Source organism: Trachurus japonicus, chromosome 16 (assembly GCF_045865225.1).
Source record: "Trachurus japonicus isolate A0001 chromosome 16, Traja_1.0".
NCBI classification, from domain to species: domain Eukaryota; kingdom Metazoa; phylum Chordata; class Actinopteri; order Carangiformes; family Carangidae; genus Trachurus; species Trachurus japonicus.
Genome location: NC_140922.1, coordinates 11,831,991 through 11,851,796, shown reverse-complemented (window position 1 = coordinate 11,851,796; position 19,806 = coordinate 11,831,991). Strand labels below are relative to the sequence as shown.

At 44.6% G+C, this 19,806-nt stretch overlaps 2 protein-coding genes across 4 annotated transcripts; both read right to left on the bottom strand.

Annotated features, from left to right (window-relative positions):
- Window positions 1-4,989: 4,989 nt before the first annotated feature.
- On the bottom strand, window positions 4,990-10,562 carry LOC146971871 (uncharacterized). Of its 3 annotated transcripts, none has more exons than XM_085801458.1 (3): window positions 10,371-10,562; window positions 6,884-9,352; window positions 4,990-5,578 (listed from the first exon to the last, which is right to left on the bottom strand). In XM_085801458.1, exons 2-3 carry the CDS (start codon window positions 9,326-9,328, stop codon window positions 5,237-5,239), a joined length of 2,787 nt encoding a protein of 928 aa, XP_085657584.1. In that variant the 5' UTR covers window positions 9,329-9,352; window positions 10,371-10,562; the 3' UTR covers window positions 4,990-5,236. The 3 variants fall into 3 exon arrangements, with proteins under 3 accessions (XP_085657584.1, XP_085657585.1, XP_085657587.1); XM_085801459.1 differs by having other exon boundaries at window positions 9,728-10,379; XM_085801461.1 differs by lacking the exon at window positions 10,371-10,562 and adding an exon at window positions 9,687-9,779.
- Window positions 10,563-11,025: 463 nt separating this feature from the next.
- Window positions 11,026-19,587, bottom strand: ntd5 (ntl-dependent gene 5). The gene is made up of 8 exons (XM_085801462.1): window positions 19,442-19,587; window positions 18,076-18,210; window positions 17,443-17,634; window positions 13,341-13,464; window positions 12,735-12,811; window positions 11,913-12,095; window positions 11,495-11,692; window positions 11,026-11,337 (listed from the first exon to the last, which is right to left on the bottom strand). Exons 1-8 carry the CDS (start codon window positions 19,506-19,508, stop codon window positions 11,249-11,251), a joined length of 1,065 nt encoding a protein of 354 aa, XP_085657588.1. The 5' UTR covers window positions 19,509-19,587; the 3' UTR covers window positions 11,026-11,248.
- Window positions 19,588-19,806: the final 219 nt, after the last annotated feature.

Genomic DNA, 19,806 nt, shown 5'->3' with positions numbered 1-19,806 from the left:
GTAGAGAGGGTGAGGCAGAGGAGACAGCAAAAAGAAAGAAAAAAAAGTTGGATAGGAAGGGGAGGGGAGGGAGCGACACATGGGGGAGTCTTTGAGCGGAGGACAGGAAGAGAGCTGGAGCCGAAGGGGAAACAGGGAGAAAAAAGGGAGGTTGCTGCCATTTTATCTGATGTGGAAAGAAAAGAGTCTGACATCGAGATCCACTAATCAGAGAACATGGAGCAGAGATAGCACTGCATGGGCCAATTACGGTTGCCATGGAACAAAATGGAACAACTAATGGAACACAAAGTGAACGGGAACCTTAATTTAATACATGGTTGCAGACAGACAGCTCTTTCAGGTGCCATTTGCACAGTACATCTGTGTTTTTCATCATTATGAAGCCTCACCTCTGACAGCTTCCCCTCTCATGCCCCGTAAATGCATTTCACACACACACAGACGTCACAAACACGTATATAAACACAGACTGTAGTATGGCACATTATTGGTGGAAAGGTGATGTAATGGCCTTTTCCTCTGGTTCCCCACCACGGCTACAGCCTCTCCTCTACAGACGGGACTCCCTTTCTGATTAACACCTGTTAGCCTCCTTCTTTCTCTCCCACCCTCCCACTCTCACTCTCTCTCTGTCTCTGACACACACACTCACACACACAGACTCACACAGAGTGTTAATCCTGCACTGTGTCTGGTGAGCGAGGAGGCTTGCACGCTGTTAACCTTTCCCTTGTGAAATATCATATTGCTCTGTGTAATTCTGGGCTCAGTAATCTTTTCATAGGACCTTGCCCTCACATGAGACACACAGGCCAGAAAGCACAACATAGCTCGGAAGTAAAAATACACTCCATGTCTGCATAGGTGATTTCATATTTATGTGCTCTTTCTCTGCTGGATCTGCAGAGTTTGAATGTAGATCCAGCAGCTCTCTCCCCTGGCTCCCTGTCTTCTGCTTTCCACCGTGGTGTAAGTATCCCTCCACCATTTGAGGGAGCGGAGAGACAGCATAGAGAATGAGCCCCTACAGTACAGTACGTGCAGCACATGTTAGGTGTAAGTGTGCCCTCACATGGCTGAAGCGCGCCATGGCAGCCACGCATGAAGGACCAAGACGAGAGATGAGAGAGGGGGGGAAAAAAAGGCATCCATGGTTAGTTTAGTTTCCCATCATTTTGGCTCTCAGTGGCAATAATGGGACGTCTGTGATGCAACAAAGCGGATACACAACAAACATATCAAAGTACCCGAATGTATCAAAGAGAATAAAAAGCTGAAACATACCAGTCTAACACACTTCATTACATCTGCTGCCTCTCTCTTGGTCGTTCATCACTGAATCTATTCTCGTCCCCTCTCTCTCTCTCTCCACTCCTCCTCTACCTTTATCACTTCAATCACTTGGCGATGTGCCTTGTGCCACTCAGAAGGCCTGCTGCCCGTTCCACTTCACGCAGCACAAACACACACGCGCACGCACACTCCACAGATTTCTGTCCTCACTCTGTCCGTCATCCATCTGTCTGTCAGTCACTGCACTTTGAAGCTCTGTGCAATCTGGATAGTTACCAACCCAGCACACACACACACACACACACACACACACTGTACTATACACACACATCTCCAGCTGGACTGCTGGTCTCACACACTAGGCCGGCTGAATATTCATCATCATCATGCACTAAGGACCTTGTAGGCTCAGCGATGCAACAGCCCAGTGGTATCAATTAAGGGACTAGAATCTGTTTTGTGTCAATTTATTCTTTTTTCCTGACAGAACGGCATTGATTTAATGGCTGAACCCTCAGAGTGACCTTAACAATATGTTGGTAGCACTTCAATGAGCTTCTACATCCTGAAGGTTAAAGGGAGTTGTTCATACAGAGACCATCTTTTATGGAGTATAAGTTAATGCTCGCATTGCCGTGCAGGGTATGATAATGAGTGAATAAAGTCTTATATCGTGTTATATGTCGTTTTATGACATGATAACAACAAACATAGCGATACAGTTTGATACCCTCAGATTGTTTGATGAATGGTAACATGACTCTATTTATATATTACATAGACCTGAAAAAATTAAGCTCTGTTGTGGGGCAAGTCTGTTGGCCAATAAAAAATTATATATATAAATAATTGAAGAAATTTTAATGAATGGAACAATTACTATTTCTTGTATTTTACAGTGGTGTACAGGGAGTATTGTGGGAAAAAGGTATAAAAACACAATGGGGTTATTTGCATGTGAATAGACTGAATCATTCATCTTCTTCTCTCTGCTGTATTTGTGTGTAAGAAGGTTTTAAGTTTAACAATGCTGAACAGTTCCACACTAATATATTAAGTGGTTATTTGGGGTTTCTGGGAGCTTTGTATCTATGTTAAATCAACAAAATGTAAGACAGTAAGACGTTTAGCACAAATATGGCATGAGGACATTTAAAATGTGCTAAACAAAGACAAAAATTAATGCACAAAAAATTGGCAAAATTTGACCTATGGTGCTGCAACAATCCTGTAAATCCAGTATGACCATAAAAGACCTGCTCATGTAGGCACAATCTGATATCACCAAGTAAACAACAGCCCAGGACTAACCCTAACCCTAAACCTAACCGGTTGGTTATAACAGCGCTCCTGGACTGTTAATTACTTGGTGATATCAGATCATGCCTATTTCCAACTTTGCCCACAGAGGCACAACACACCTGGATATATTCAAGAAAGTTCCTCTTCTCTACACAACCACCAACTCCACATCCTGTAGACATTCACTCCTGTCATGGCTCCAGGAAAAGAGGTGGGGTTAAAGGTCAAAACAAGTGACAAACTCAGCTCACACTGTTGAAGCCTCAGAGCTTCACGTGAATGTGTGACTTGACCACTGAAATCACTTCAGGAAGGGATCTTGTCACAGCCAATTAGGGAACAATTACAGCTACCATCCATCCATCCATTTGCTACACATCATAGGACCAACATATAGAGGCAAACAATGTTCATGCACACTCACATTCAAACCTAATGGGCATTTATATGCACCTAATGTGCATGCAGTGGGAGGCACAGAGAGAACAGGCTCCAGGCCTGATGGTCACCCAGTGTTGGGGGGAGCAAAAAACGCGACTAAATAGCGACAACGCTAACCTATGAGGGCAATTTTTTCAACCACAACAAACACTCAAAAAACAATCAAATATCTATGGTACATGACTCGAATCCTTATGAGACACCACTGAACTCATATAGTGTACAGTATAAACCGGTATAAACAGTATAAACTTTGTGTTTTTGCATGTAATCATCACTCACCTCAGATAGCTGAACTCTGAAACATCCTGGAAAGACATTACTATTCGATCGCAGAGCGCCTGCTCTCCCCGCCACAGAAACAAACACTTTTTCCTTGTTGTGGTGATTTCTTTACAAAAATATACAGTGGAGCAGTGCAGTGGTAATGTCCAAAATATCTCCGACCGTTTGTTTTTGTAAAGAAATCATCACAACAAGGAAAACGTGTTTGTTTCTGGGTGACCATCAGGACAACGATTCAGTCAAAAATGACCGGAATTCTCCTTTAAGATACACCTGGTAAAGTGAACACTGACCGATTTGTAGCTGCCTTGCAGCAAAATACAATACAGTAATAATGTTACACAAATATTTCCACAATGCCCCAAAACCGTATTTATTCTATTCAAAAGTGTTATTTATAAATTGAAAGTCTTTCTTATTCCAAAAGTAACTAAAGACACTCCGTCTATGAACTACAAAACAGCTGCAGTAAAATATGCATTAAACATGTGTTTTTACGGTTTTACCAGAGCAAATACTCTCCTGTCTCTAAGGCAGGCCGGCTCTCAGTAGACTGCTTGGTTAACCTTTGCTCCCAACTCTCTCCACGCCTCTCTTCCTCCAGTGACCCTCACGGAAAGGTGAGTTTGTTGTTTTAAACTTAAATACAATAGAGCTCAGTGGAGGTCTTTCAGCATGCCAAAGTGCCTCTGTCCACACAATGGTCAGTGCAGGAATAAGGAATGGGGCAGCCACGAGGACCCAGTTAGGTCATTTGAGCGATACAGTATTTAATAACTTATCTTGAGCTTAGCTCTGTTACGCTTCCTGGCTTAAATGGAGCAGAAAATTGAGAGAGTGCAAAGAAACAGAGGACTGTCTTACAAACTCAATTACTCCCTGGAGGCAGTCCAAGTGGTCAGCCTGCATGCACCAGCAGATATATATCAGGTATCTTTTTATTTTCTTCACAGGGCTTCATGGAAAGCCTTGTCTTTGGTGTTTAGCAGCAAAGAGAATAAGCTTGGAGAATCGCTTTAAATCAGCACAGAGATACGGACGTAGTGGTCATTACCAGTGAGGGTTACAAATCTTGATTTGATCAAAAGCCGCATTAATTATACTTATGAAGACTGAAATAAAACGGGACAAAGATTAAGTTGGAGTTTACAGTCAAAATTTAATTCAAATAAGTTAACAGAATTCACATAAAGCAAAAAATCTGAATATAGTGTTTATGTTAGAATAACTCAAACATTTGGTCAAACTTTTACATGATATGGATTAATACATTAAATCAACAGCTGCAACAGAAGGAGTAAGCATCTTAATTCACAATGTAAAAAAAAGTGAATATTGAGTTCAAATAAGTGCAAATGACTCACAGTGTCTCTGACGGTAAGAAAGATAGATAACATCTTTCACATAAGATAGTGCAGCTCTTACAAATAGGACTCTTTATATATACACAAGTAGAGCAGAGAATAGTTTAGATTAAATAAATTATCCTTCTTTTCTGAGCACTTCAGGGTTTTTAATCAAGGATTGTATGGGAATGCAACTTCATGTGGAAAGGTTCACAATCTAATTCATATTTTGACCTTACAAAAACCATGATCTCAAACATGAACCTTCCCTTTTATATACTATATATATATATATATATATATATATATATATATACACGTATATGCACCTTTTTTTTCCAAATGGGAAAACTTATTCAAAATCATGTATGACTTCGAAGGCTGTATTTTTGGCCCATTAAATGGAATGGGAATAATATACATTCATATAAATAAATTACCTTTAGAAACATTGAAATAAATATTGCAAGTGCTCCCTTCTTCTTTGAATGTAAATTGATGAGGAAAGTTTAGTGTCTGATCAAAGTTACATGTGATCACCCTGCCAACGTGTCTCTCCTGACTCCCTAAGTTTCCATTTCAGACTCTGAGTTTTCCAAGTTAGACACAGTGGAGTTGTACCATTCGGCGCTCTCCTCCTCCTCCTGCACTCCAGAAACGCTGCCTCCTCCTCTGTCTCTCCTCTCGTTCAGCATCTCCATGGCTACTTGGTGGTAAGGATGTTTGCGTTTGGTGTGTCGGCGTAGCGTGTTGCGCTCAGCGAAGCGTGTGTGGCAAAGTTGGCACTGGTACGGTTTCTCTCCGGTGTGCACCCTTTGGTGGCGCTGTAGCTCGCCGGCCTCCCTGAAGCGTTTGGCACAGATGGGGCACACGAAGTTCCTCTGGCCAGTGTGGATGTGCTTGTGTCTCTGTCGAGGAATAGCAGTAAGTATTAATCAATAGTTTTATTGAGTCCTTGTTTGTGAAATTGATCACAGAAAATTACCCATCTCACCCAGCTCTATGGTACGGTGGCCCTGAGAGCTCAGTGCACTGCAACTTAATAAAACACAAGCAGAGACACAAATGTGCAACAAATTCAAAAACACAACTTCATCAGACTGTGGGGTACAATTTAGTTCCATGCTTCTGGACTTTAGACGTTTTTAAAGACTGAGACCTGTTGGTGGTGTTTGGTTGGTTTATTATAACATCAACATCACATAATTCAGATATTATTGTATTAGCTTAAGTCCATCAGTCCTGTGTCTATAAAACACTTGTTGTGAGTTTTTGCAGTGCACGTGTTGTCAGATGGATGAAGCTGTTTTCTGAATGGTTTGTGTCTTTGCATGTGAGTCCTCAAGTTGCAATGCACTGAGCTCTGAGGGCCACCCAGTTAAAGAGCAGTCCTCCATGCAGCCATAGTTATGATGATGACTCCAGATGACTCTGTGTCTGCCGCTTACATACATAGACAACTTTTAAGAGTAAGTTAGCCATAAAATCTTGGGGTATGAACCCAGACAAGATCTGCGATCAGCCGATTGAGGCCTGCTGGTCACCCCAAGGTTTAAGCTTGTCACCGAGGGCAAGTAGGCATTTGATATGTAACTATTTGACCAGAATTAAATCTTTTCTTAAAACACGTTTCTTTTTCTTAACATTCGGTCATGTCTGATTTGTGTTTTATCCCTATAACTGTTTTATCCTTTTTATTGTTACATCTTCTTTTTCTGTCAGAACATTTTACTTCATACTAATTGGAGATGCTTTTATGCTGTCTTCTTACATCTGAAGTTTTTTCTATCTTTGTCTGTTTCATGTTATTGGAAACTGAATCTCTGTAGGTTTTGGACACTTGGTTCAGACAAGACCAGTCGATGGAACATGTCAATTTTCGCTCTGGGAAATTGTGATGGTCTTGTTCCACTAATTCTTTAATCAGTTAACTGATTAATCTAGAAAAATCCTGGAAGAGTAATCAATAATGAGGATAATTTTCCTTTCACAATTTCCCTTTGGGGATTAATAAAGTAATTCGTACTTGTATTTGTATTCGTATTCATAATTATTAGTCACAGTCCCAGTTCACAGCTTGTTTCTGCTGCTCCCAAGTGGCCAAGAAAATTAGTTACTGTCACTACACTAATAATTTGTGACATTTGTTCAAGGGACTTCTGTTATTACCAGTGCTGCTAATGAAATGATAGCTATAATTGGCCTGCACTGACCTGCAGATGGCTGGAGCGTTTGAAGGCTTTGCCGCACTGCTGGCAAACGTGTGGCTTCTTCTGCGAGTGAGTGATGGCGTGGCGCTCAAGGTCAGAGAGGTAAAAGAAGACCCGTGGACACAGCTGGCAGTACAGCACCCTGCGCGAGCCCATGGTGTTGGGTGACGCAGCGGGAGAGAGAGGATCCAGCGGGTCGAGGGGGTCAAGTTTGCCAGAGGGGAGTATGGGTCCGATGGGAGGAGAGGGCGGAGCTGCCGTGTTTGAAAAGTACAGATGGTCGTCGAGAGGTAAGTGTTCTGAGTGCAGGTCAGAGGGGTCAAATTTGGGCTCGGAGGCTGGTGATTGAGCTTCTGCCTCTGGGCTGGGCTGAGCTGAGGACTCAAAGGTCAAACTAGCAGACTGTGGGTGCGGAGAGGATGCTATAAAAGCTGATGGCTTGTTGTTTTCATTTGAGACTTCTTCAGCAGGTATGGCTTCACTTCCCGTGTTTGAATCGGAAGAGCTGATCTGAGTTTGGATGATGGGAGTGACGCTGTGGTCGCTCTGGAGAGCGGGAGTGGATGAAGGGACAGCGAGAGAGGTGAGAACAGACCCCGAGTTTACGTTATTCACTCCTGCCAGAATGACAGGGGGGTCGTTGGCGCTCAGTCTGATGATGGGGTGCGACAGCGTGGGCAGAGGCGGTCCCAGCGTGCTGGTCTGAGCGGAGGACAGAGGGAGGGTGACCGGGGCCGACGCTGCGGTGATCTGGGACAACTGACCGGTCGAGGGGTCGAGGACAGCGATGGGAGTGGAGGTAGAGGCAGAGTCACCAGAGGAAGAGGGTACGGAGGAGAGGAGGAGGAACATGGGGGCGGAAGCACCAGGTGAGGTCTGAGTAACAGAGAGGGGAAGAGAGAGACCCACAGGAGCAGAGGAGAACTGAGGAGCGGGAGAGGGCGACGACAGGAGGAGGATGGGAGTACTGGTTGGAGGGTTTGTGATGATCTGAATGGACTGGCTGGGGACTGATATTGCAGGGGGAGGGGGCAGGACTGCATTAGCCTCCTGAACTGCTTTAACGTTTGGCTCTGTGGCCTTTGAGGGATCTGAGTTAGTGACCAAACTCATGAGGACATCTGGAGCTTCTGTCTGATCGACACCTGGTGATGGTGAGTCAGCAGCAGGGGCTGGTGAGGGGTGACGATCATCAGAAGGTGCATTTAGTGCATTATCTAAACTTTGGCTGAGGCTGGGCTCCGCTGACTGCGAAGACCCCTCTCCGTCCAACTCTGCTGAATCAGCCTGACCCGACTGAGGGTCCTCCGACGCGGAAGCCTGGACCTGCGGCACTTTGAGTCCATCTGGACCGAGAGTGTACGGGATCCCCTGGTCGTCTATGAGAAGAAGGTTTTCAGTGTCGACGTCTATGGAGGAGAGGGAGGTGAGGACAGAGGTAGAGAAGAAAGAGGGAGACAGAAGAGAGTCGTCAAGTGTGTCTGTGCCGTCCTCTTCGTCGTTGTCGTCCTCCTCTACTATGTCTCTGTCCCCTTCTCCCTCATATTCATCCACCTCCATAATCAGCGAGGTCTCACAGCCAGAATCGTCCAGAACGCGACCACACCTCCTCTCCTGACTCTCTCTCTTCTTGGGCAAACTCAGGTCCAGTGGCTCCGTCTGTTCCTCCATTCCCGCCTCATCAAGCGTCTGATAAGATTTCAAGTCAATTTCTTGCAAAATTAGAGGAATATTTTTTTCAGTTTCTCTCTGTGTAGTTTCCTCTTTAATTCCCTTCTGGCTCGTTATCTTAACAGTATTAGCAGTTTCTGACCCCTCAGTGTGGCTGGTTTTACTATCTAGCACATCTCTCTCTTTGCACATTTCATCCCCTCTCTCGGCCTCCGTCCCGTGGAAGGACACTGCTTCAGACTCTTCAGTTTTTAGGTGAGTAGTGTCTTCTCTTTCAGTTTTTACAGCAGGTATTTGGATTTTACTCCTGTTTTTCTCTGTGATCACAGCTCCAGCTGAGACCAGAACAGGTCTCCTGAAATGCGAGCGAGCAAAGTCTTTGGTCAGGCTGATGGCGGAGTTTGTGATTGGCCTCTTGCACCGTGGGGGAACGACAATTTTGATTCTGATTGGTTGGCTCCGCAGAACAGGCACTCCAGTCTTCACTGTAATTGGCTGCCTGAACCCACCAATCTTACTTATTTCCTGAGAGGCTGGCTTTGAATTCCCGCCCACCTCTGGCTTTTTCCCATTGACAGAAGGAGCATCTTGTGTGATGATGGCCACTGCTGCTTTGACAGGGCATGGCTGGAGGTTACCTGGTACAGTACTGAGTAAGGTTTTGTCCTTTGGGTCCAAAAAACCCTCTGTCACTGGCCCTGATCCCTCTGCACACTGGCTGCCATTTTGGACATCTAGGCTGCCACTGGTCAGGACTGAAGCCAACTGAGAATCCATTTTGGGGCATACCTATTTATATTTCTACAAAACAGACATAAAATAATAGATTTAAAAACTCAAAGAAGCAACAATAGAATAAAATAAACACATTTCATGGTGGCAAAGGAAGGGGATTAAACACATGCTGTCCTGTAAAACCTAAATATCTGGAGATTATTGGGGTCAAGTTCAGTGCAAGGAGCCAATAATCACCACTAATTTTGTGATACACACACATGATGATGCTGATTACCCCCCCCCCCCCCAGTGCGAAACTGAAGAGCGACTCACATGACCCCCCCCCCCCCCCCCCCCCCCTTCCTCCTCCTCCCCCCTCCACCTCAACATAACACCATCCTGTAATTGTGATGGTTACCTCGCATGATCCTAAATTATAGCTCGGCGAAATATTCTTACCGAGGGGGTCGCGCGGAGTCGCCGATCATTCAGGAAGGGTCCGACTGGTGGGAACGAAATAACATTTCCTCTCACACAACTACCGTCCACATGCACTAATACTAATAATAACACGCTTCATTTAAAAGAAAAAAAAATCGTCTCTGAACATCATCATCCCATATGCCGGCCGGTTTGCATCAGCAGCACTGCTCTAAAATGTGTCTGGGGATGAACCGAGGAGCACCGTGTGTCCGTGGAGGACGCCATTACGCACAGTCCTAGGTCCGAGATGCCAGTTATTATGATGGTGCGTGTGCGCCTTGACAGCTCTCGGACCTGGGACAACGCCATCACTAAAACGCGACCGCTCGGAGCAGACGAACGTGGATATTTTACGGTGCGATCGCGGTGTGGAGCGGATCCTTCACCTCAGCACCGGAGCTTCCTCGGACCTACAGCCAGCCATTTTAGAGCCGGAGGTCCGAGACACCGAGAGCGTAACCCGCCGGCTTTAGGACAAACTTTCCCCCCGCGCGCTGTCATATCCCCAGCCCCGCTGTCAGAGCCGGCGGAGGACGCGCCGGACACGCTTTCGATACATTTAAAACTGTATTTTAAACTATACTCCACCCATACACTCGCTGCATAGGGACTGGCTTACCCGAGCTGTGGATATTTCCGGAGGACCAAATATGACTGTGCAGTGTAAAGGGTGATGCTGCGAATGCTGAGGGAGGGAGGGGTCAAGGGGAGTTGCTATGGTGTCGCAGCCTACCGGGTCCGACCAGTAGCCATGTTCAGCCTATGAGTACGGTTGAACCTGCAGCCTGCACAGAAAGGCTCTGTGTGCTGCCTGAGAGTCACAGAGAGGGGGTACAAAGCAAAGAGGATGGAGAGAGGTGGACCTGAACTCACACAGTGGGATTAATGTGCAGTAATTAACAAAATAAGAAAAAAAGGAGGCAGTGAACAAAGCATTTTGACATTTTTTTATTTTATTTCAAACCACTCACACCATTAAAACTTACAAGCCTCAAGACTTGATGCGTCAGGCTCAACAGAGGAAAGAGAGATCACACAGTGAGATATCACAGAGTCCAGTCATTATGTGTTAGGCTACATGAAAGTATCATATGGCATGAATTAATACATTGTACATATACTGTATATATATATACATATACATCATCATCATCATCATGGAGGCCTATGAAATGCATCTACAGTCGGCACTGGCTCACGCTGAAGGAAGATCAAAGTAATACTTGAGGTTATAATTATGTCTGCAGTTTGATAGTGTGCAATAGAGAGAGAGAGAGAGAGAGAGAGACAAAGGCCATGATGCCACAAGCACAGACAGCTTAGCCTGCTGATCCACATGAGCTGTGAAATACAACATGTCAGTGTCTAACGGACCATAATGGTTGAAGTTAAAGCAAAGCTGCAGAGGTGAAGGAGGACAGGCCCCAGGTGACGGGGGCGTGTGTTGGGACGTTTTCATATCGTGACACGGCGTCATGAGTGTCGGGTGGGTCGAGATCAGATGTGCAGGTCATCACTGAGGTCACACGCTTCAATCTCTGAGACCAGCCGATGAGGGAAGAGTTTATACTGCAGCCATGTTGGCTCTGAAAAACAGACAAGGTGCAAGGATATTGCAAAAAGCTCCAACTTTGTACAATAACAATAACTTCTTCTAGCACACTGAAACTGCGTGTGTGTGTGTGTGTGTGTGTGTGTGTGTGTGTGTGTGTGTGTGTGTGTGTGTGTGTGGCCCACGAATACCAAGGTAGCAGGCTGGTGGCTGCAGCTTTCCATCAAAACAGGCCTGGTTTGCAGTGAAGCTGCAGTGCTTGTGAGGATGTTTGCAGTAAAACACCACATTTTCTCCATGAGGAACCATGGCATCTGTGACATCAAACGGCCAGCGCTTCACTCCACCAATCACCACTCGGCTTCTTTCAGCAGGGATCAGACAGCGAGCTGGGAACAAAGTATCAAAGTATTAGTATACACATAAAATGTTGTGCTGATCCTCATGAAACTAAATTCACAGATACATATGTTTGCATGTTTCAAGGCCAGTGCATATGTGTGTGTTTATCCAATTTGCACCCATACACACAATGGATGGAACAGTGAGTTTTTATGCAGCCATCTTTAAATGCATTTAGATATATACATTTTGTCGTTAGTGTGTCACCTCTGCAGTGTGGGGGTGATGCGCTCCAGCTGCCGTTCGGCTGGCAGGTGATCTTCTGGGGTCCATCCAGGAGGAAGTTTTTTTTGCAGAGGTAGTGGATGTCAAAGCCCACCTCGTACTCAGTCTTCTGGACAGCCACCACATAGCCCTTCTCCACCTCTGGAGGAGGCTGGCAGTACACCTCTAACAGTGTGGGGGAAAAAAACAGATTTCACTTTGAGTATCACTAATTAATTAGAAAATATAAGACCAGATTTACTCCAAAGAAGGACAGAGGCGTCGTTGCTTAGTGACTGTGAAGCTGTTGTTTCCTTAGAGACTTGGAAACCATCTGTACTTCTTTGCCTCCTTTTGATTTTAACCCACTGTTAGTTTTATTCCTCTTACTGTAGCATGACTCAAGAAGCATCCCGCAAGTATTACCCATTTCCAACTGAACAGGAGGCCATGCAGTTCAGAGTTTAGCCACGAGATGGCAGTAAGACACCGTGAAACAGAGCGGTGCTCAAAGCTGTGTTTTTTGTTTGCCTCCTTTGATTCACTCTTTCTTACATATCACACACACACACACACACACACACACACACACACACACACATGAACGAATACACACAACAAATGATGGAGAAAAAAAACCATTTCCATTCGAAGAAGCTCCACACATTTGCAGTCTCTCACTTCAATGACTCACACATCATTTTCTGCTAACCTTCAAAGATGCATGAAGTCATACTGAGTGTAAGGAGGATATAGCACACACACATACACGCGTTTGCACATTATGGTCACAGCAACAACAACAAAATACTACAACACACTTACTTTTACAGATAGGGTGAGGATACTGCCAGGTCTGATTATCCTGGCAGAAATTTTCACTGCTCCCCACTATATCTGCTCTGCAGGAGGGAAGAGAGACAGTGATGGAGACAGATGGCAGTGTGACATTTACAGTATTGACAGCTAAGGAGCTTCATCTAAATGAAAAAGTGATGAAAAAAGGTGTAAATGAATCCATTTTCCACTCTCAGTCAGAGTGTCTGAATGTTGTGTGCACAGTTCAGGCTGACATGTTCACTGAGGCTCATTTTATCCCGTGTGATGAGTCAGTGTGTAAAGGGGAGTCAATACAAGATTAGACTGTAATGACCTAGTTAGCTCAATGGAGAGATCGTCAGCAGGGAGATCAAAATGAATTCCCTGCCATTCATCCCACATCACCCGCCATTCCCCGACACCTCTCCTGTATTCAAGCCTTCACTCCGCTCTCTGTTTCTTCTCCTTCTCCTTCACACTCCATTCCTGTCCTCTCACTTCCTCCATTTCTGCCTTCTCCTCCATCCTGCCATTTCAGGTTTCCAAAGCCGTTGCCCACGCACTCACAACATAACATAACATCAGCCCATCAGCCCCCCCTCACTCTCTCACCCAGACAGGCAGCTGTAGCGAATGGAGGTTCCTACAGTAGCATCACCCTGGATGCTGAAGATGTTGATGACCTCCTCAGGCAGAGGGCAGGTCTGGGCAGCAGTGGGTTCAGGTGTCTCCATCTCTGAGGGTCAGAGGGGAAAATGAGGTTAAAGACTGGCCAAGACAAGACACGCAGCATTAGAAGTATTCAGATTCTTTACTCAAGTAAGAGTAGCAACACGCACACACACATCAGAGAGTGCTTTTAAGTGCTGTGCTGTTATATAATATGATAAATGCTGATGCAGTGATGTGTAAGCAGCAGTTTGACTGGGCAGTTGGTCAAACAATAGCTGAGTTTCTATTTACTCTTTGATTTACTATCGTTTTGGTAGTTGAGCATCTAACAGTGCATCTTATTCTATAGGCTCATCAAATTCTTCATTGTAAAATATCAGTTCATAAATTAAGTAGTTAAGGTGTCTCACACAGAAATGTGTGATATTTATTTCTGTATGTTCTCCATGATTATTTTTCTATTTCTATATTGCTCATAATCAGTTACCTTTTTGTAATTTTAGCTCTGACATTCATGCATGTTTGTTGGTACCTAAGGGATGAGGAAATGTAGCATCTCCTTATACCACGGGTGCAAATCACCGGTTCAATCACTGCACTAGAAATTACTAGAAAGTACTTGTTTTCATTTCATGAGCCTTTCACTTCTCCTAGCAAACTATTGCTGGGAGTTTCCAAATAAATGAAGAAATGAGCCAATAATATTTGGGTACTGTGTAACTATGATATTTATAAGCAATTTAATGATACATTTACTGATATTCTTTTACTTGCATAATATTTTTGATGCAGACCCTTGTTCTTATAATGGTATGTTTTATATCAAAATGATTGATGTTGCTACTTTTACTCTGAAAACCTCCACTGCTGCACTGTCGCACTGTTCGGTCTACTTCATCGGCTAGTTTGCAGATTAGGTTTGCACAAAACTTATGAAACATCACACATTGATGAAACAACCCAAAAGTGTATCCAAAAGTTACCAGCCACTGCACTGCTTGCATATTGTGCACTGTGGTGATTACCATAATAATGAAACATGCAATAATGTAACTTTCAAATGCTAATGTCCTGCATTTTGTACTTCTACCTTTGAAACCATTATGCATGATACTCAAATACTAAATATTAATACAGCCTGTTCAGAGTGTATCTAATGTGCATTGTGATTCAGTAACTCAGTACCACACTATACCTACAGTACAACGACACATGGTCAGCAAATACTATAATTGATGGATGTGATTGACAAGCAAGAAGCAGGGAGAGAGGATGGGGTGATAGAGTGAGAAACATCCATCCTTCTACCTCATTTGACTTGTATTGGCTTCTATTTATTTGTGACCTGCAGAGGCGTTTCACCTAATGTCTCGTTCTATTTAAGTTGAAATAACCCTTCTTAGATAATAAATCAAAGTTCGATGAGCCGGTGAAACACCTCCCTATGCTCACAGCTATATCTGTGATTGTATAACACCTGGCACTGTTCATTTCTGGATGTTTGAGTACCTCACGCTGGTGGAAATATATATATCAAGAGTGGTGCTTGGAGAGAGGCTGGAGCGACCTGAGCTCCATCAAGCGGGGGGTTTTGAGCTGAACGCGGCTTTGAAAGGCAGAGACAGCTCTTGCCTGAGGGCTGTCTTAGGCATCTGAAGCAGAGAAACATTAATATAAGAATGTAAAGGGACCTATGGGAGAGGGAGAGTTATGAGTCTGTTTGGCTGCCGATGAGAGCCCGAAGCCGAGTTCTGTTTTCACATACCGCCCTTCTCCTGCCCCGCACTGCTGCCACCCACACAAGCTGGAGCGCCAAACTGCTACGACGCAGGTATATGAAATTCATCTTTTAAAACATGATTTTAAAAAAGTGATTTTGAATGAACCGCAGCGTTAAATACACAGGTTTCTGATTGCGACCAAAGATGTAAAGGTCCAAGGAGGCTCCACATGAGTCCTTCTGTGTGTGTTTTTACACACAGAAACACACACCGAGACATCCACACACCACAAACTAAACAGCCTAAAGCTGCATGCTTGTCCTTGGCTCTCATTGTAGAGAGAGAGACCTTATCAGAGGCCTCAGATGGAAGAGGATGAGAGGAGAAAGAGATGAGAGGAAAAGAGGATGAGAGAAGAGAGCAGAGGAGAGGAGAACAGGGAACAGAAAGGCCTGGAGCAGCAAGAGAGCTCTCTGACTCTCCTGACTGTGATCTGTCGCCCACACACACACACACACTCACACACACACACACACACACACATAGAAACTCTGTGACACATGTGCAATCCAGCCACCCACATATACACATCTAATGTACACAGAAAAAAATCTACCTCTCTACCTCTCTCCACACACTCACACACACACACACACTCACAGTGCACACACTTTCACGCTCACTCACACTCACACAGTGTGCATGCAGCTCCGTGCCACTTTGACAGCGATCTGCCGCCCACTGCCTCTCAACAGGCATGAAGGAGCTCAACTCACACTCTAACACACATGCACAGGACACACAATACAAACGCTCTCATACGTTCAAAACCCACCTACCTTCTGCCCGTCTCTCAGCAGGAGGATACTCTACGCAACGGCTGAGAATCATATCCTTATTTCACATCTTTGAACAGATAAAAAAAAATCTCAAGGGTGATGCAGGACCCATCTGGGTTGCAGATTCTTTAGAAAGCAGGTTTACTGTAGCTCCAGGCGTGTGATTACAGTAATGCAGCAGGAGTCAGCCGTTTAAGGCTGAAATTGTATTGTTCTTACCAGATCTGACAGGCCGACACAAGCAATAAGCAGTACATACTTTCAGGTGCTGTATCTTGATGAGATGTGTCTAGATACTAAGAAATATTGATGGCTTCACTTGGTGTACTGCTGCGTAGCCTTATGGCACAGTGGTAGAAGTAATAACACTGCACAGCAGACAGTGTCTCCTGTGAGGCAGGCACTCAATTTTTTTTTACCTATTTGTCCTGTATTTAGAGAGACAGAAGATCAAACTCTTTCACCACATGATTATGTCGGGACACAGTGGTCGGTTGAAAAACACTGAAGAATAACATGAATCATGACTAATTCCAGCTGCTGCTGAGTTTGTTTACTTCTCTAGGTTCGTATTCATCAGGTCACAGGTCAGCAGACCACAGACGACCTACAGCACATTAAACATTTAAAATGTAGCTTATAGTTAACTTGTGATGTAGATTTTTGTTGTTGAAATTGCGTTCAGAAGGTTGCAGTTTGTCTTGATTACAGCCTATTGTTTAGACTGTCATTTGGGTTTTGTTAGGATTATGGTTTCTTTAGTCGACCCTGGAATTACAAAACATAAACACCTTGCAGTCTAATTTTGTCTATGAGTAGATTACATAATGCAAGACATTACAACAGCACCACAAACGCTAAACAAAAGATTAACAAATCGTTGTATACGTATGCATACAGGGGCCGAAAGTATGGATTTGTGAGCTGTAGTGCCCATACACACAGGGTGTACACACATGCACATGCATGCATAGGTCTGCATACACACACAGTCATGCTTTTATCTACCGTTCAAACTTATCAGCAGTTCAAGAGTAAAATCTTCAGACAGCCAATATGAAAAGCTTTGGTTGCCATGGTGATGAGGAGAATAGGTCCCAGTTGTGCAATGTCTCAGTCGACACAGTCACAGAGGGGTTTCATTCCTGAATATCAGTCTCTCTCTCTCTCTCTCTCTCTCACACACACACACACACACACACACACACACACACACACTATTTCTCTCTCTCTCTCTCTCTCTCTCTCTCTCTGTTGTATGAACACATAACACACAGCTGTGTTTTTTTCTTGACCACCACTGACCTACACATGTAATGTGCACATGCAGTGCACACACCTGCTGCCTGTCACTGAATCTGAGAAACAAACAAACACCGCAGCATCTCCCCAGATGATCATTACCTGCAGTAGAAATCCCCCTGTTATGAAGGGACCTTCATAGTGAGAAAGAAACATTTTTTATGTTCAACTCAAACCCACCTGTGCAGATGGGCTCATCCCCACTCCACTGACGGTCACCTTGACAACGGCGGATGGTGGTATCCAAGCCATTGGGCAGCGTGAATCCAGGCTTGCAGCGCACTTCAAGCAGCGCAGAGAAGGAGTGAGTGGGAGAGAGGAGGCGAGCTACCGAGTTTTCACTGAGGGGTAGAGGCCAAGCACAAGTACGACCTGAGGAGGAAAGAGATGATCCAGAGGGAGGAGAGAGGAGAGCAAGCGAAACATTTCTCAGAATGTGCCAGATTGTTCCTTGTACAAGAGAAATTAAGTGTTAAGCACTAAACCACTTTAAAAGAGCACTAATGAGGTTGTATAACGAGACTGGATCCATGCACAGTGCCCTCTTTTACAGTGCACAAGCATAATAAAAAGCTTGTGTTCAGCACTGGCATAGGGCATATTTTGAGCCCAAATTTTGTGCATGACCAAGGCTTTTATTTTATTTTCCAGGAAGGAAACACACACACACACACACACACACACACACACACACACACAGATATATGTTGGCACAGCTGCGTATACACTCACACACACAAACACTTTTAATGACTGAGCCCACAGTGGTGTTCAGAGTGGCGAGCGAGGGCACACATGCATACAAATAGTTACCTGGAGCCACACAGCTGAGACCACACTGGCCGTCACACAGACACTGGCGCTTGCTGCCGCAGTCTTTGTCAACTTTGCAGGGCCGAGGACACGTCCTCTTCCTCTCCTCTCCCAGAAGTCTCTCAGGACACGACTCTGTTGTGATACCACACAGACTGTCACACCGCCATAGTAATTGTTTGTTAGTTCACCTCCACTCCATTTGTGGCCCCTTGTAAAAAGCGCAAACACTAAGGGCCATAATGAGACTTTATTTGCCAGTTCTACTTTGTTGTCTGTTTGAGGGGAAGTAAATGCAGCGTGGGTGGCCGGGTAAACATTTGCCACCCAGCTCGCCAGATTGAGTGTTTAGATGGAAGCCATTCACCTATCAGTCTTGCTTGTTGTCTCAGTCTTGTTGAAGCTTTAACTCTGTGCACAGATTATTGTGCACTTTCCCAGTGGGGAAAATATCTAAAATGAAAATCAGTTCATACCAACAGCCCCTCCTCACTTCCCCTCTCTTCTCCACCACATATAACAAAACCAAACCTTCCACCTATTTTACATTGCACGCAGATATCGACACACCCTCAGTGCCCAGAACATTTGAGGGGGGAGTGGCGGGGGAGGACAAGGGGGAGACACACTGGGTTCCCCTTTTTTTTTTTTTTTTTTTTTGCATTTCAGAGAATGAAAACATGTGTGCTACTGTATCCTCTCTCCTCAGTGCACGTGTGATCACAAACACACATGTGCTGGACTCATGCATACATTAACAGCTCTGAGACACAGAGTACAGTACATAAGGTACGCACATACAGTTCCTATGATACTGGGGTTGTAACTAGTGCTGTGGAAGGTCTAGAGTCACCTGTGGCGGTGTGACAAAAGGTCAGTGATGATCCAGCAAAGATAATACATTCACCAAAATATATATAAACTTTTCATCATTGCTTTATGTAACGAACATTCAACTGGTGTGTCAGGATTAAGAAATATACTGTGCAATCAAAGTAAAAGAACGAATGAATAACGTGATTTGATGTGACTGTCATTCCTGATAAGTGATTTAATTTAACTGAACATCACTGATTCAACCATGTGCTTTTCAATCACGAACAAAAGCACTCACACTACATTGCACATCAGTCTCATCCTATTTAGTGCTAATGATTAAACGCAGATTTGATTAATTAAACAGCCTTGAGTTGGCTAAATCATCATCTTTGTGTTAAAATACAGTCTAAACTGTGACAGAACATGAGGTGGAGTCCAGCTGACCAATAGGACACTCAATTCATAAACGGTCACGTTCCCTGTGTGTCCAGTATTTGTGCCTGCAGGGATCTCTGCGAGGGTGAGTGATGGGAGTGAAGTGTCTTACCTGAAGCCTGCGGAGACACTGTTCCCATCAGAGCCCACAGGGACAGGAGCAGCAGTGCACAGTCCATCCTTCAAGCCAGGCCTTAGACGATATGAGCGAGAGAACGAGCAGACACAGCATTTTTAAGGAAGGGGGGAACAAAGGGTGGGAGAGAGGTTGGGGGGGGGGAGTCAGGGAGGGAGGAAGGGAGGGAAGGAGGGAAGGAGAGGGTACAGCCCTGGAGCACACATCTGGTTCGCGTTGAAGAGGGAAGTAGTGAGGAAAATTCCAGTCTGAAGGACCTTTCACCCATTTCTGTTAAGACAGCAGATAAAGAGGATGACACATTGGCACTGTTGTCTACTCACAACAAACAAATAAGAGTA